This window comes from Scardinius erythrophthalmus, assembly GCF_964197995.2.
Source record: "Scardinius erythrophthalmus genome assembly, chromosome: 10".
Classification (NCBI taxonomy): domain Eukaryota; kingdom Metazoa; phylum Chordata; class Actinopteri; order Cypriniformes; family Leuciscidae; genus Scardinius; species Scardinius erythrophthalmus.
The window spans coordinates 11,372,005-11,390,613 of NC_138230.1; the positions used below are offsets into that span (position 1 = coordinate 11,372,005).

The following is an 18,609-nucleotide window of genomic DNA, read 5'->3' on the forward strand; positions in this document are numbered from 1 at the left end:
ACATTGTGTTTGTTGAGTTGGAACTGATGGAGAGTAGGAAAATGGTATCTTAAAATGGAATCAAACTTGAAGCTATTAAATCTACTTCAAACATTTTGGTCAGGCTTTCTCAAACCAACATAAAGTTTGTCTTATCTAGTTTAACATAAAGTCTGGCTTAACATAACATGAAATAAGAAAATCTATTTCTAAAGGAATTTGGAAAGTAGCAAAAACAATTATGATCTGGTAAAGGTTTCCAATTTGACCTTCATATTGAGCTTCATACACACACACGCACACGCACACGCACACACACACACACACACACACACACACACACACACACACACACACACACACACACACACACACACACACACACAAATGCATCTTTATATACACACTAAAAACACACACATTGATATTCTAGCTGCTGAGAAATATAATGGCACATCTTATCTTTTTTTTTTGCTGGGACAATGAGCTTACAACAGCAACATCAGCAATTCCAGAGCATTGCAATTCTTTTCAAGATATCTCTGCCATATTTATGCTTTTCTGTACCGACATTGTTCATAACCGCAAACTTATTTGCCTTCCATGGAACGCTCGTCCGACAGCATTTTGATTCTTTCGCTGCATCCAAACCCGTCTCCTGTTTACATTCATTGTAACTGTCTGTTCAAGTAAATTCAATGTTGTTGTATAGATACTGCAACCAAAAGTCTTGCAAGGCCAGCAGTATTTATAACAACAATACAGCAGGAGCCGAGCGTGCTACAGGCAAAAGAAGACAGTGACAGACTGAAGGTTCATGTACTAACTGGAGTTATTATAAAATAGACAGCTTATTGGGTCATTGCATTAGAAGAGTGGAAATCAAGCAAGACATGCTGACAAACTACAGTAATTTCATGTGATTATAAAACTGCATTGAGGGAAGAAAAAAAAGACACTTACCGTAAGAGTCATATGATTCTGCACTGATACCATGGCTGTATTCATAATAATCCTCTGAGCTGTGGAAAGAAACGAGAGACATTTATTGAGCAAAATAAAATTAATGCTCGCTGACTGGCTGATCCATTTTATTGATCCATTGTCAAGAAAAAAAAAACATATTTCTATTGACACTGTGTTTGTATGTGCATTTATTTATAGACAGAGAGAACGAAAGTGAAAGGTGGTGAAAGTTCAAGGTAAGTGTCTGCTTAGATTTTTTGTTCTTTTTTTAATTCTCTGTGTGCATTTAAATAGTTTTATAATTGTACCTACATATAATGTTTGAATATGTGTTATGTTATGTTTGACTCATTTCAGGATGTGCTGTTAAAGTAACTGTTCTTTTTTTGTGTGCTGCAATATCCTGCCTTGACAAATTTCAAAAGAAATAACTAACTAAAGACAGAGAGGACCAAAGTGAGAGAGAGATGGTGAAAGTTCACAGGTATGTGTCTCCTTTTATGACACTAGTTGCTCCCTATTTAAATTGACAAAGCAATATCTCAGCAGGCACATGAGGCAGAATAACCCATCGGAGAAGCTATTTTCCGAGCAGATTTGCGGTGCGCCTGCCTTTTATTGCTGCATCTCAGAAGTTTTGCTCCTGGGTCTCTGTTCCCTTTCTGCTTCCAAATTGAGTTTTTCTCCCATAGGCCCCTCAGCTGAGCTGTCCAGTGCCAATCACAGCTGACTGCTAACCATATCCTGATGTTCATGCTCCCATAATTCCACTGGCCTCCCATCAGTATGAATGGTGCTACAAGAAATAGAAGGTTACTGGAAAAATTATCTCAGCTTCCACCAGGGAGTATTCTTCAGATATAGACCTAGTGTTACATTGGCAGAATTATTTGTTATTCCTCCCATTATTTCTATAGAAACTACATATTTTTTATATTTGGTTCCTTAATTTCAATAACTCCTCATTTAATTTCTATAATAACTCTATTGTAACGCAGTGCTTCCCATTAATTACTGTACCAAGACTGTGGTGGCCCACCAGCCTATTCTTTCCGACTACATAATGTTTCATAATGTACCGAAAATATTTTTGACGTTCTCATAATAACATAAAAGTTCTTTGACATTTTGGGCTCTATTTTAACGATCTAAGCGCATGGTCTAATGCACACGATGCAAGTACACTTATGGCGTGTCCGAATCAACTTTTGCCAGTTTAACGATGGGAAAAATGGTCGGCGCACCTGGCGAATGGTCTAAAAGAGTTGTCCCTATTCTCTTAATGAGTAATGGGTGTGTTTTGGGCGTAACATAAAAAAAAAAAAAACAGAGTCTCATCTCCCATTCCCTTTAAAAGCCAGTTGCACCATGGCGGATTCGAACACTTCTCTAGCGAGGAAACGGAACTGCTCGTGCGCGAGGTTAAAGCGCGCAAGCAGACCATCTACGGGACAAGCCAGATTCCACCATATCTTTGCGTACACAATAATAATCTTTTACATTGTAATCCTTTTATTTTTAATATGTGGCATGTTAGTGTTCTGTTGGGTGTCCGTGTGTGTGTAGTAAGCAGAGTCTATGCGCGCTGTGCACCCGCCTATAGGCGCACATTACTAATGCCCCATACATAAAAGAAATATATTTGAAATATATTTTCAGAATATATTTTGGAATATATGCAAATATTTGAAATTGGCCCAATAAATATGTTTCACACTTAACATCATATATTTCTGTTATATTTCAGAATATATTTCAATGTATTTTTTTATAAAATATATGATGTTAAGTGTGAAATATATTTATTTGGCCAATTTCAAATATTTGCATATATTACTAAATATATTCTGAAAATATATTTCAAATATATTTCTTTTGTGTATGGGGTGCTCTTTAAATAACAAAAACAATATTGCACCATTGACTTTAGACCAGGTTTTTGTTGGTCAGTGGCGCAGTCTATTTCATTTGCCTCAAAATAGCAACGCGCCAACAATGTCTCTGAACACACCACGTTTTCAGACCAACACGCCCATGGGCAAACACTTGGGCGCAAATGCATGTGTTATTTAAACAACGTGGCACAGGACGTGAAAATCATAACTGCGTCAGGCTGAAACTGGCAAAAAACACTTGCGTCGCGCCTGGCACCGCATTGCACCGGATGTATGATAGGGCCCATTGTCTTGTGGACAGCACATCGACATCGAGGCACAGCAGCTCCTCAGACAGCATGAGTTCGAGTCCCAGCTAAAAGTACTTTCCTGCTCCAGTTCCCTTCTCATCCTAGACAGTCCTGTCCATTAAAGGTAAAAAAACCCAATGTCATGAAAAAAAGCTACATCTGAAAATATTTGTCTCAAGACGAGCTTTTATTGACAAGCAAGACAATAAAAATGTTTACAATCCAATGTTTCGCATTTTGGACTCATATCTCAGTTGTGTCTACTCTTATTTCTCCTAAGTTTTAGGAAGCGTTGGAAAAGCAACCACTGAGCAATACATTTTTCCTCTGGGTAGTCCCAAAATCCTGCGGGAAACACTGGTAACTCTTCCTCTTTCCAATCATACTGTCAAAACCCCTCCCCTTATTCCAATCGTAATATAATTGACTCCTCCACTCATTCACAAGAGATACTCACACATACAAAAATCCACCTTCAGTGGCTGAGAAAAGAGCGTCTTTGATTTTCATAAACTGTTATGCAGAGAGGAAATACCATGTCAAAGCTCACACAGAGGTGCCTATCGCTAGCCTGCTGTTACTGTTAGTTGTTTCACACTCAAAATGTGTCTGCACACCAGGGAGAAGAAGATAGGATGAGAATGAGAGAGAGGGTTCTGCTGGGATTGCATGTATGAAGACCTATGGAGCACAAGTAGGGTCACTATTCTCCTCAGATTCCAACACACAGGCTCAGCAACCTCGTGAGGGCTGGGAGGAGGCTTTATATCATATGTGTGATGAAATTCCCCATTTCCACAGCACATGAAGGTGAAATTGAAGAGACCTAAAGCTTTTGTGTTCAGTAATGCATCAGTCAACTTCACAACCTGCTGCCAGATGCATCTCTCTCTGCTGTTTCACACCATAAAGAACCTATTCTCACCAATCTGAACACCAGCCTGGGTTCAAACCTAGTTAGACACCTTTAATTTCGTCCCTGACACATCGTCAATATTCCTTCTTTCCTAAATTCGTCTCTCTCTCCCTCTCCTCCAGTGCCGAGTTTGTTCTGTTCTACTCAATTACCCTGTTCAGCTTGTTCCAGTCGAGGTAGAGCGTTAGCAGAAATGATGATGCATTTAAGTCACACACAGTCCAATTCCTCCAATTAGCAACACACACGTGTAAACACTGCAAACACGCTGTCGAATGAACTACAATCACCCAGAGGAACATTTCACTCCTCTGAGGAGACTTAATGGAGTTATCAGGTACGCTGCATATTAGTGTTAACTGCAAGTATCAAAAATGCTTTGGAGGAATAAAAAAGTAATATGATTATTTAACATCCGCGTGTAACGCTGTCACTCCTATTAGCCATTTTGGCGGGCTGAATTTGATATATAATATACACATTTTTCAATTGTAGTCTTTTTAAAAGGCATCTGAAATAATAAACTAAGTGCAGTGTGTAGTCAAAAATATATTTTTTTTCGATACATATCGAATAGATACACGATACCAGCTACGCTTTCTCACTCTCTCATCTTTCCAACAGCAAGATGACAAAATACACCCAAGAGTCAAATACACCCAAATTAATGTCAAAATGCCGGTCTTGGTGAGTATTCACGTAAGCAATCAGTTATGTTTTAAGTGAACATAAACAGTTGAGAAAGAAAACGCATGTGTAACAGTAATGGATCTGTGCGTCAGGTTTTAAAGTGACAGCAGCCTAATAATCTGCTGGCAAATTATGATTTATAATATATATATATATATATATATATATATATATATATATATATATATATATATATATATATATATATACGATAATTATAACCAATTTCTTGTCAAATAAGAGACATTATTTACATAATGTTTTTTCTCTCATACACACAGTCATGCTTACCCAGCTAAAACTGTTGTGCACTAACACTGTCAAGTCAAGTCAAGTTTATTTATATAGCGCATTTCACAACACAGGTTGTATCAAAGCAGCTTCACAGTAATAAATTAGAACAATACATCAATGTTTGTTTCTAGTGGAACGTCTACGTTTGGTAATGCTGATCAATAGTATCGTTGATTGATTAATTCAATTAAATATCCCCAAATATCCCCAACTGAGCAAGCCAAAGGCAACAGTGGCAAGGAACCGAAAAACTCCATCAGGTGACCTAATGGAGAAAAAAAAACCTTGGGAGAACCCGGGCTCAGTCGGGGGCCAGTTCTCCTCTGGCGTTTATGAACTAGAGGTCGGATTTAACTGTAGGATTAAAAGTATTATATGAATGCCTGGCTGAAGAGATGCGTCTTTAATCTAGTTTTAAACTGGAAGAGCGAGTCTGAGCAACGAACAGTATCCGGAAGACTTTTCCAGAGTTTTGGTGCTAAATGTGAAAATGCTCTCCCTCCTTTGGTGGACCTAGATATCCTAGGTATGACCAAAAGCCTCAAATTTAGTGACCTTAAAGAGCGCGATGGATTATAGGGCGATAGAAGATCCGTTAAATAGACTGGAGCTAAGCCGTTTAGGGCTTTATAAGTCAGTAGCAATACCTTGTAATTAATACGGGACTTTATAGGTAACCAATGTAGAGATGATAAAATCGGTGTTATATGATCATATTTTCTTGATCTAGTTAGAACTCTAGCGGCGGCATTTTGGACTAACTGTAGCTTGTTTATTGAGGATGCAGGACAACCGGCTAATAACGCATTACAGTAATCTAGTCTCGAGGTCATGAATGCATGAACTAACTTTTCTGCATCAGAAACAGATAGCATATTACGTAGCTTAGCAATGTTTCTAAGGTGGAAAAAGGCTGTTCTTGTAACATATGAAATATGATTTTCAAAAGACAGGTTGCAGTCTAATATAACACCCAGGTCTTTTACTGTAGAGGATGAAGTAACAGGACATCCTACTATGTTAAAGTTGTATTGTGAGAGGTTTTGTGGGTGGTTTTTTGAACCGATAAGTAGTACCTCTGTCTTGTCTGGATTTAATAAAAGAAAATTATGCGTCATCCAATCTTTTATATCTTTAACACACTCTGTCAATTTGGATAATTTAGCGTTTTCATCTGGCCGTGATGAAATATAGATTTGAGTGTCATCAGCATAACAATGGAAACTAATTCCATGTTTCCTTATAATATTTCCAAGTGGCAGCATGTATATTGAGAATAATAGAGGGCCTAACACAGATCCCTGCGGCACTCCATAGTTTACTGGAGTTATGATAGATTTTTCTCCATTTAAATAAACAAAATGGTAGCGGTCAGACACTGTGTGTCTATCTGATGTTCTCCAAACAGATTAAATAACAGATTGGCTTGTTTTAAACTGTTTCACTATGGCGTATAGAAAAACTTCAATCTCTCAGTGATTGCTTATATCTGCAGGCAACTGTTGGGTAACTCTGTCACATAGATCTGAAACCATGAAGTACTGCACAGGTGTTTGCTGGGAGTTTTACTTCAAGTAACCATGAAATTACAACAATACCCTGCTAGAAAATCAACTCAACTTGTTTCCTCAGGTAGATTACCAGCCGGTGGGGTCAAGACTACAAGTACAAATGCTTCGATTCTGCATTTTCTAAGGTTTTTATTACAAATTATATTGTCAGCATAACAATTTGAGTGAAAAGTATGACATAGGATTAATTAATTTTGCTTTACTGACAGCAGTACTGGAGCTGACATGAACAAAACGTGATGATCATATTCTCCAGAATGATCTGAGACGATCCAAAGAATATCTTGCACTTCAGTAGAGGCAAGAACATTTGACCAGCTGTTTGACTAACTTTTTGTACTTACTACTTGCATTTTTAGTGAACAAGAAAAGTGCAGAATTGTAAATATATTATTCCAATCATCATTTTAAAAAATATCTTAAAGGAGTAAGTCTATTAAAACATAAATGCATACATAAAATTAAATAAAAACAATGTAATAAAATGGAGAGGAGGGTGAATAAAACATATAAGTCTACGTGCAGGTAAAATATAAAACTAAATAAAATAAAATAAAATAAAAAGCAGATCCCAGATGTTTGACAAAGTGAGCGTGTTTCCTCAGGACGGGCGCTCGCTGACTTGACATTCATAAAGGCCTTGCTCTCTCTCTCTCTCTCTCTCTCTCTCTCTCTCTCTCTCTCTCTCTCTCTCTCTCTCTCGTGTGGTTAAACAGATGGTGGGGTTAAATCTGAATGATGTACTACATGTCCCAGGTGATCTCTGTGTTTTCTCGTTCTCTCGTCTTTTTTTCACAGCTGGTAAATCAGCAGTGGGGCGTCTGTGACGAGTCTCGCTGGTCTAATCTACTGAGAGAGGCTTATCACTAATCACTAATTACTGCTTCATTCTCTCGCACTCAAACAGAAAGAGTTTGGAAGAGGTTTGGAGGGCAGAAAGGTGAATAAACATCACACAGCGCTAATTATGTTTTCCATACATGGGTCACAAAGTTTACTTAAAGGAACAGTTCAGCCAAAAATGGAAATAGAATGCTACTTTGAGTGAACATGCATTTAGAGCATGTTTTAAATGCTCATTCCAGACTGTGTCATTAAGGTTGTTCATTCAAGATAAGACTAAAATGAAATCACAGGCCTTTGTCCTCTATTGAGTCTCCAGCACCAATTCAACGCTGAACTAGAGCATTCAATGTGCATTTATTATACATGTGTACACACCATGAGCCATGTGCAAATATGTATGTATGTGTCCCATTTTATGGTCTCCTCATACAAATAGGAAAATCTGTCTATTCAAACAAGCTACAGGCAAAATCATATGCTTCTGGAATTTGCGACAGAAACGGAAGCTCTTTTCTCAGATGTAAATGAATCTATTTTTAGATTGTAACAGTCTTCTTGCCTTGCTAACAGAACCAAATGTCCACAGAGACGGAAACAGAGACGAGAGCGAAGACACCAAACCTCTAAAATAGATCTGAAATAAGTTAAAAAATATCAGCACGTCTGTCTCAGAGAAAGTGGGACAGAGGACAGAACGTGTGAGTAAAGGAACAGAGAGGAAGACAGTTGTAGAAGAGAGAGAAACCTGCCGAGTCTGATGCTTTGAATGGAGGAGTAATCAATCGTGATAATCGTTACCTGCAGAGCTGAACTCTGTAATGTTCCTCTTCATCAGGTGTCGAACAGGTTTACATATATATATATATATATATATATATATATATATATATATATATATATATATATATATATATATATATATATATATATATATATATATATATATATATATATATATATTTATTTTTTTTTTTTTTTACAGGATCAAAAGAACCGGAAAAACAAAGTAACAGAGTTGAGATCTAGATTTCTAGAGTTTTCCACTGATAAAAGAGCCTGCCATTAGGGAACTAGAAGAACTAAGTATTAAATGATCAATTTATTCATTAAAATAAATTAATTGAATAATAATTCAAATTACTAAATGAATCAAATTTATAATACATTAATATATTGATTCAAATAATTGTATTTATTAAAAAATATTTTTAAATGATTTATTAAAAAAAATATTTAAAAAATCAATCATTTAAAAAACATTGACGTTTAAATAAATTGAAAAAGAAAAAGACTTTTAGAAATGTTGTCCTTTATTTTACCACGATAGTCCCATAAAATGATTCATATACTCTCAAAATATTCCGTCTAATAGAGTGTGTCTTAAAAAGCTGAAAGTTCATTGAAAGTTCAATTCATAATCAAATGCTCCCATTTGATTAACTGTCAAATGAAACTTTTTGCAAATGAATTTTTTTTTTTTTATGAAAATGAAAATTTTCTTTTTTAAGGTGTTCGTGTATTTTTACATTTGTAATAATAATTAGCAACATGTACTTAGGGCCTACTCTAGGCAGAGGTGGGTAGAAAAACCAAAACCTGTACTTGTAATGCTTAAGTTCAATGAAAATGAAGATGAGGAATATAGCACATAAGACTTATTAGAATAATCCAAATAACCAACATGCGAAACAGCCTGCAGACATGAACAACACCATACACTGAATGAGAACACAAGAGGAAATTAAATACACAGTGATGATGAGACAATGACGAACAGCTGTGGTGATTATGAAGATGTCCATGGTGACTGATCAGTGGCGGTAAATTAGAACTAGAACACGTGACTAACGAAAACAAACAGAAGGTATAAATGTATTGTCAACACTGTTCTGTGATTTATCAATAAAATAGCTTAGAAACTGAAAAGTTCAAGGATATATTTCTTAGTAACTAAAACCCACAGCTTCACTATTAGTAGAGAGACTAATTAATTCACATGCAATAGCTCTCTATAATCCATTCATATGTAATCTTTACTGTGCTATTTTATCTGTATCTGATACAGAACAAGAAGAAATCTGAGAAATATAATGACCCAAAGACAAAAGAACTGATAAAAATAAGCTGTTATGTAGGAGCAATAGCCTTGTGGGCAGCGCTGTGTCATTTGCCATAGCTGTGCTCAAGGCAACCCGCGTTCGAGTCTCAGCTCGAGGTTCAGGCTTACTTGTTCATTAATGACATCATCAGCGACTAGTTGACATCGACTCGAATTTAATCACATAAATGTCGACTTAAAAATATCTGAAGTCGTTCGACCCCTAGTTGTAATCTGGGGATTGTCCGTGTTAGTCAGCATCTGCCTGTGCAGTGTGAAGACTTTAGAAGATTGATGATTCTTTGAACATCTGACCTGGTCTTTTTGAAGGTAAAATTTTATTTAATTAATTAATTATCATTTGTATGAATACAAACTAGAAGCCAGCAATTTTCCATTAAACTTAAAGTCGTATGAACGAGTTGCCAATATAGTGTACTCAAATTTCACTCAAATGTACTCAAGATTCACTATAAAAAGTTATCAATCATTATCAATAAGTCAAGTCAAGTCAAGTCAACTTTATTTATATAGCGCTTTTCACAAAACAGATTGTATCAAAGCAGCTTCACAGTATTAAATAAAATAGTACATCAGTGTATGTTTCTGGTGTAAAACATCCACGTTTGGTAATGCAGATCAATAGCACTGTTGAATCGATTAATCAAATTAAGTATCCCCAACTGAGCAAGCCAAAGGCAACAGTGGCAAGGAACCGAAAAACTCCATTAGGTGACCTAATGGAGAAAAAAAAACCTTGGGAGAACCCAGGCTCAGTCGGGGGCCAGTTCTCCTCTGGCGTTTATGAAGTAGAGACCGGATTTAACTGTAAGATTAAAATATTATATGAATGCCTGGCTGAAGAGATGCGTCTTTAATCTAGTTTTAAACTGGGAGAGCGAATCTGAGCAACGAACAGAATCAGGAAGGCTATTCCAGAGTTTTGGTGCTAAATGTGAAAATGCTCTCCCTCCTTTGGTGGATCTGGATACCCTAGGTATGACCAGAAGCCTCGAATTTAGTGATCTTAAAGAGCGCGATGGATTATAGGGCGATAGAAGATCCGTTAAATAAACTGGAGCTAAGCCGTTTAGGGCTTTATAAGTCAGTAGCAATACCTTGTAATTAATACGGAACTTTATAGGTAACCAATGTAGTGATGATAAAATTGGTGTTATATGGTCAAACTTTCTTGATCTAGTAAGAACTCTAGCGGCGGCATTTTGGACTAACTGTAGCTTGTTTATTGAGGATGCAGGACAACCAGCTAATAAAGCATTACAGTAATCTAGTCTCGAGGTCATGAATGCATGAACTAGCTTTTCTGCATCAGAAACAGATAGCATGTTACGTAATTTAGCAATATTTCTAAGGTGAAAAAAGGCTGTTTTTGTAACTTATGAAATATGATTTTCAAAAGACAAGTTACAATCTAATATAACACCCAGGTCTTTTACTGTAGAGGATAAAGTAACAGGACACCCTACTATGTTAAAGTTGTATTGAAGGAGGTTTTGTGGGCGGTTTTTTGAACCGATAAGTATTACCTCTGTCTTATCTGGATTTAATAAAAGAAAATTGTGCGTCATCCAATCTTTTATATCTTTAACACACTCTGTCAATTTGGATAATTTAGCGTTTTCATCCGGCCGTGATGAAATATATAGTTGAGTGTCATCAGCATAACAATGGAAACTAATTCCATGTTTCCTTATAATATTTCCAAGTGCCAGCATATATATTGAGAATAATAGAGGGCCTAACACAGATCCTTGCGGCACTCCATAGTTTACTGGAGTTATGATCGATTTTTCTCCGTTTAAATAGACAAAATGGTAGCGGTCAGATAGGTATGATCTGAACCAGCTTAATGCTTGTCCTTGAACACCGGTATAGTTTTGTAGCCGATCTAAGAGTATTGTGTGATCTATAGTATCGAACGCAGCACTAAGATCAAGTAAAACTAGTATTGAGATACAGCCTTGGTCAGAAGCTAAGAGTAAATCATTTGTGATTTTAACGAGCGCAGTTTCAGTGCTATGATGCGGCCTGAACCCAGACTGAAACTTTTCATAGGTGTCATTTTCTTGCAAGAAAGAGCCCAGTTGGGCAGACACAACTTTTTCTAATATTTTGGACATAAAAGGAAGATTTGAAATGGGTCTATAATTTGCTAGGTTATTTGGGTCTAATTGTGGTTTCTTAATTAGTGGTTTTATAACTGCCAATTTAAATGTTCTTGGAACATGACCTAAAGATAAAGACGAGTTAATAATATTGAGGAGAGGCTCTTCCACTATAGGTAACACTTCTTTCAATAGTTTAGTTGGTATGGGATCTAATAAACATGTTGTTGTTTTAGAGGAAATGATACATTTATTTAACTCTTTTTGTTCTATAGTTGTAAAGCACTGTAATTGTTCTTGCGGGGTGATAATCGAGGCTGAATTATAAGGCGCGATTGAAGATTGAACGTTTACAATTGTGGATCTGATGTTTTCTATTTTCTCAGTGAAAAAATTCATGAAATCATTACTACTAAACTGTAACGGAATATTTTGTTCAGGTGACGCTTGTTTATTTGTTAGTCTAGCCACGGTGTTAAATAAGAACCTAGGATTGTTTTGGTTATTTTCTATTAGTTTGCGGAGATGCACAGCCCTGGCCGCTTTTAGGGCCTTTTTATAGCGTGACGTACTGTCTTTCCAAGCGATTCTAAAAACCTCTAAATTAGTTTGTTTCCATTTACGCTCTAAATTACGGGTTTCTCTCTTTAGAACACGAGTAGTATTGTTGTACCATGGTGCTTTAATTTTCTCTCTGACCTTTTTTAGTCTCATAGGTGCAACAATATCCCATTTTCCAGAGAGAACGGTGCTCATAGTGCTGGTTAGTTCGTCTAGTTCATCTGTTTGTTTAGGTTCAGGCAGCAGATGAGACAGATCCGATAAGCAATTTGAAAAATTATCTATGGTGGATGGAAGGATTGTTCTGCCTAATCGATAACGCGGCGCAGCATGATATATTACCGGGGTACGTAATATGCAAGTTACCATGTAATGGTCAGTTACATCATCACTTTGCGGAATGATATCTATATCGGTTGGATCGGTTCCATGTGATATAATTAAATCGAGTGTATGATTAAAACGATGAGTCGGTCCGGTAACGTTTTGCTTAACCCCAAAGGAGTTTAATAAGTCTATAAACGCAGCCCCTAACGTATCATTTTGATTATCTACGTGTATGTTAAAATCTCCAACAATTAATATTTTATCGACATTGACCAATAGATCTGAGAGAAAATTTGCAAATTCTTTTAGGAAATCAGCATAAGGCCCTGGTGGTCTATATACGGTAGCCAAGGCTAAAGATAATAGGGATGTTTTTCTATCATCTAAGAGCGTAACATTTAGTACAAGTACTTCAAATGAAATAAACTTATAACCCGTTTTCTGAGTAACATTGAGAATATCTCTATAGATAGTTGCAATACCGCCGCCACGACCAATCAGACGGGGCTCGTGCTTATAGGAGTATCCTGATGGAGTAGACTCATTTAGACCGAAATAATCATTTGGTTTAAGCCAGGTTTCAGTAAGGCAAAGTACATCTATGCTATTATCTGTGACTATTTCATTTACAATAACTGCCTTAGGTGTGAGTGATCTAATGTTTAAAAGACCTAGCTTTAGAAATTGTTTTTGTTTACTAATAGCAACATTTTCTGTTTTAATAACAATTAGATTTTTCCTAGATCCTGCAGTAGATTTATTATTTGATCGCACTAAACGAGGAATAGACACAGTTTCTATGCAATGTTCTACACTAGTATTTATATCAGTTAATTTGGTGCAGCAGAGACTATGATTTGGACTTTTGGTTACTAGTCAAAAGGTATTTAACATTTTGGAGATGTTATCTGACAGAAGATCCGATCCGAATCTGTTTGGGTGTAAGCCATCAGCACGGTATAGCCTAGGACGCTCCCAAAACAGATTCCAATTATTTACAAAGAGCAGTTTCTGCTCATTGCACCATGACGTTAACCATTCATTTAGCGCGAATAATCTACTAAACTTGTCATGTCCTAGACGGTACGTGGGAAGCGGTCCTGACACAATGATCGTTATATCAGGCGATGTGCTGCGTACCGTATCGATCAGATTCCTGAAGTCTTTCTTCAGAACTTCCGTCTGGCGCAGCCTGATGTCGTTCACTCCCGCGTGCAATACCAAAGTTCCGACGCGCTCGTTATCGTTCAGAATCTCGGGAACGCAAGCAGCGATTTCAGAAACACGAGCACCAGGAAAGCAGTGACTGTGCACCTTATTTTTACCTGATGTAGCATGGACGTGCCGAACAATGGAATCACCGATGATCACAGCATCGCGTTCTGTTTCGCGAAGAGCGGAGAAGCGGTTTTGTGTGGATAACTCGAAAACCGGGAGGGTCGGAGAGGGTCTTGGTCTAGACCTGACTCGCGTCTTCCGCTGCGGAAATATCCAGGCTTCGTGGTGGCGTGTTGGAGCCGGAGTGAACGAGACCATGGCTGATCGCGACCTTGGCGCTCGGGACCGATGCCGAGTAACGCACGGAGTAGACGAGGTCGGAGTCAGCCGGTTAGTAACATTAATCTCTGATTTGTGAGTATCAGCGCGTGATGTTTCAAGAGCTAAACGCCGGTCTCTCAGCTCGGCCTGTCTCACTAAAAGGTCGTGGATCTGTTTCTCAACAGCTTCCAGCTCAGACTGTACCGCGTGCAGCTCAAATGTGTCCTCACCTGCACCAAAAGGTAGACTACTTGCATCTGATATATTCACCATTTTAACAGATGGACAGTAAGTTAGCAACGACACTACCAGTGATGCTATCAATTAATACTAATTTCTGACAAGCGTCTTAGATATAATCCGTCTTTTAAGTGGTACGGGTGTAGAGTAGACGCACGATAGGTGAAAAATGTTTGTAAGTGAGTGTTGAGAAGACGCGTTCAGCCGTGATCCCCGGGAGTAACCTATAAGAGTATCCAGCGTAGAATCACTAACAGGCTTGAGACACGTCTGCTCAACAGTCCGCGTTGTAACTATGAGGTTTGAGCAGTAATGCTTCTCAGTGAGGAAAAGTAGAAAATGTTTGTTGTAAGTAAGTTTAAAGAGTAAAATCAAGAATTATAAATCAAATCGATAGAGCTCCAAAGACAACAACGCGTTCAGACGCGACGCATGCGCATTCGACAACAGGAAGTCAATAACAGATAACAGAACAAAACAAAACATCAATAACAGAACAAAACATTTGGTAGATTTTCAAACTTGCAAAAGGGTGAATAAAAACACAATTAATGTGCGTTGCTAATCTTTTTAAAGTGGTCCAATAGCTGCTATCACTAAAATTAAATGAAATTAAATGTTTGCAAACATTAGTTATTGAATTCGGTTCATTTGTACAGCACAAATCATTCCAACATATCTTACTAAGAACGGTGGCCTTCTAAACCCCTCCGAGATCAAGCCAGAGGCGAGGAAAACCTCCCAATCAATCAATCAATCAATCTCCTAAGAGGGAATTTCTAATCAGTTCCCGCTATAATTGCTCTTTTCCCCTCTAAATCTCAACTCTCAGAGTCGTGTCTCCTGAAGCAGTGCTAACCTTTGAAAAGCAGCAGTCTCTGAACTCACTGCACTGACATTTTCCACAACAAACTGCTCTGCGGAGGCCTATAGCCGCTCTGACATTCAGTGTGTGTGTGGGTTATGTGGACCATATGGCGCTCTATAGCACTCTGAAGAAGCTGTTTAAATGCTGTCAGACACACTCAGGCACCCCTGAGCACTTCCACGGGGAGTGCGACCGCAACACGCCGAGTGCACACGTGTGGAGTATCCGGACCGCTACACAAGAAGGTGACACAGCTGGGAGAATCACACGGTAAAGGCTTTTTCATCAAAGTCGTAACATTTGACCTCTGACCCTTTTAACGCTCCTGTGAGATAAACCCGCCACCTCTGTGAACATTTAATCTCTGAGCTCTCCCCTTCCTCTAACACGGGTAACGCCGGCCTATTTATAGCATCGGGGTGCCATGGTGAAGACACATCTGATAAATCTGAAAAAAGTCATGACACTTTCGACAATAAAAAAAATTTATAACTATTGCGGCATATTGCGCCATTATCCTATTTTATCTTTGAGTGTTGAGTGACGTAATATAAGTGGACGCGTGAAAGCGTCGTGAGACTGAATGCATGGAAAAGCCCTCGCGAGGCTTGCCTGCACGATTCATCTTTAAAAGACTGTGATCTCCACTCAAACACCCATGCGATCTTCTTCCATTCCGCCTGTCTATTAAACCTTTGACAAAATCATATCGCAACATTCAAATCTGTGTTGGCGCTGCCGCTGACCCAGAGAGAGTTGTCATGAAACAGCAGTCATTTCCTCATAGTATCACAATTTCTGTGATACAATAGTTCAAATTATCATAGAAGTCTTGGGATAAATTTTAAATATAAACACTGATGTCTACGATAGATAGCAATAGAGTAAATCAGCTTTTGATAAAAAACTTGGTGCTTAAAATAACGCATTTATCGATTACATTGTTTCGCCACAAGTGACTGTTAAAAAAATAATTTGTTATTGAATCATTTATTAAAGAGAATGTAGTATTGTATGATGCTTCTTAAATAAGTCAGAAAAATGTGATGAATTGTTTTTGTAAATATGACTCATCGTACATCATGTACGTCTGTATAAGTGTATGATTTAACTTTTCCCCATGGTCTAGTGTTTATCGGCACCCAAGTATCATGATAATATCGAATCAGGCGATAGCTGTATCGTCCCAGCCCTATTTTTCTTCATAGTAAAATGGTAGTGACACACAAAGGAAATCACATGCATGGGATTTTTTTTGCAAGCTCATGCGTTACAATCAAACCACTTTACTTTTTATGTTTATCGACCATGTTTCTTTTACTAAAGAGGCTATAGTTTCTCGTAAGCACGCAAAATGTATCTCATGCGCACGCCGAAGTCTGTTAAAGTTCGCGAAAGTTTTTAAACTAAAATAAATCGTAAAAATAATTTTTATTAAAAAAATAAGCTGAAATAAAATATAAACAAAAAACTCAAACTTAAAAATGTAAATGTAAATTAGAAATGTTGCTTACCTTAGAAAGCTAAGGTAGCACTTTATTTTAAGGTGACGTAGTTACACGTTACTTCAGTACATGTACTTACTATAGTAATAACAGTAAATTATGCATAATTACAAGTAACTAACCCTAAACAAAACCTTAACCGTAACTCTATAGTAAGTACATGTAGTTAATTAATATGACTCAGTACTAATATGAGTAAGTACAATGTAACTACGTCACCTTAAAATAAAGTGTAACAAAAGCCTACAAAATGACTTAAAAAACAAAAACAAAAAAAGACAAAAGAACAAAACAAAATGACAAAAAAATTAAATAAAAAAAATGAAAACCGTAACCATAAAAATAAAAGCGAATTCAAAATATGAATAAATACCTGGCCTGTTGTTGCTTTGATATAGTTATACAAAGTATACACAGGGTAAAACACCTTTGGATCACTGTATATTCTATGATTAAAAGAAATGCTGGTTTACATATCCCTGGATTACATATTACAAGATCAAAGATGCACCAGGATGAGGTATGAGGAAATCCACCACAGCTCAGTAACGCACAGACGATGTTTTATGAATCAAAGAACACAGAAACCTGCAGTATAATGAAGTACGTGTAGGCTTGTCGAAAGACTCCTCATCAATTAGTCAATGCCGTTTGAGCTCTTAAAAAAGCATTTGAGCTCAGGAAGAAGCCTCAACTGACATTAATCTTAAATGAGTATGTTCCAAATACTGATCTGAGACCTGGCCTGTCTGTCTTTGATATAGTTTTAAGTATAACTATTACATATCAAAAACAGTGGTCAAAACTAAAGACACACAAAAAAAAAAAATTAAATTAGCAGAATTTAAATCGTACTTTAAATCATATAGATCAATAGTTGCATTATACATACAATATATGCTAAAATAAATGAAAAATAAACCAAAAAGATGATTAAAATGTATTATATTGCCATTAAATTAAACTTAATAATCAGAATTTAATTAATTATTGTATAATTCATTCTTCCTGATTATACAGTATATAATTATTTAAAAATATAATATATATAATATAATATAAAAAAATATATATATGCGTTTTTGTTTTTGTTTTTTTTATTTATTTTAGCATATACTAGCATTGTAGTTTTATTATAACATATATTACAATTGAATTAAATTTCATAAAAAATATAACATATCTTTAAAATAAAGCTAGTATAAAGAATTATTAGTTATTATTAGTCCAACTTGAGATACAACTTCTATTTTACTGCATTCTAACTGGGCTGTTTCAAAAAACATGAACATGTTTTATGTTAACACCCACTAATTATGAGTCAAAATGTCCTTCACAAGACTGTGGTGTTCATAAGACCTTCTCTGGTACACAGTGACAACTGACCCTGTCACACAACATGAAATGTTTCCTTGCAGAGAATATTGCGAGATAAAGGAGTGATTCATTAGCGAGAAGGCCAGTTTCTCTCTTTTAGGCTTTCAAAGCTGCCCCCTACATTAGCCTGAACGATTTCCAATGCAGCAAATCTCCAAGTCCAGCTCTGTGCAGACCTACACAAACTCTTTGGTTCGATACAGAGAGGTGAGCACTGACCTACATTGTGAATAAGCTCTCTCGTTTAGATAGACACACAAAGGCACTCTGAGATGCCCTTTACACTGACAGCAGACAAAACACACACAAACTTACTTCAGCGCCTGATTGCTGTAGTTGTTGTCATACGAGTCATATCCCTGGTCATCGTAGGCCGTTCCATATCCATCATCGTATTCCTATGGGGAAGAAAAAGTATGCTGTAAATATCCAGATGATTCTTTTTTATTTATTTTTGCAATATAAAGCTTTTGTTGTGAATGATTCTGTTTTAGTATTAGTTGAATAAATGAATTGGTTGA

At 36.9% G+C, this 18,609-nt stretch overlaps 1 protein-coding gene across 1 annotated transcript in view; it reads right to left on the reverse strand.

Annotated features, from left to right (window-relative positions):
- The window catches only part of khdrbs3 (KH domain containing, RNA binding, signal transduction associated 3), a 141,671-nt gene that overhangs the window by 5,376 nt on the left and 117,686 nt on the right, over positions 1 to 18,609 (reverse strand). Inside the window, exons 7-8 of the mRNA XM_081377692.1 lie at positions 18,404 to 18,486; positions 943 to 1,001 (exon numbers count right to left, since the gene is read on the reverse strand). Coding sequence (XP_081233818.1) covers positions 943 to 1,001; positions 18,404 to 18,486 — 142 coding nt within the window. The remainder of the gene's footprint in view (positions 1 to 942; positions 1,002 to 18,403; positions 18,487 to 18,609) is intronic.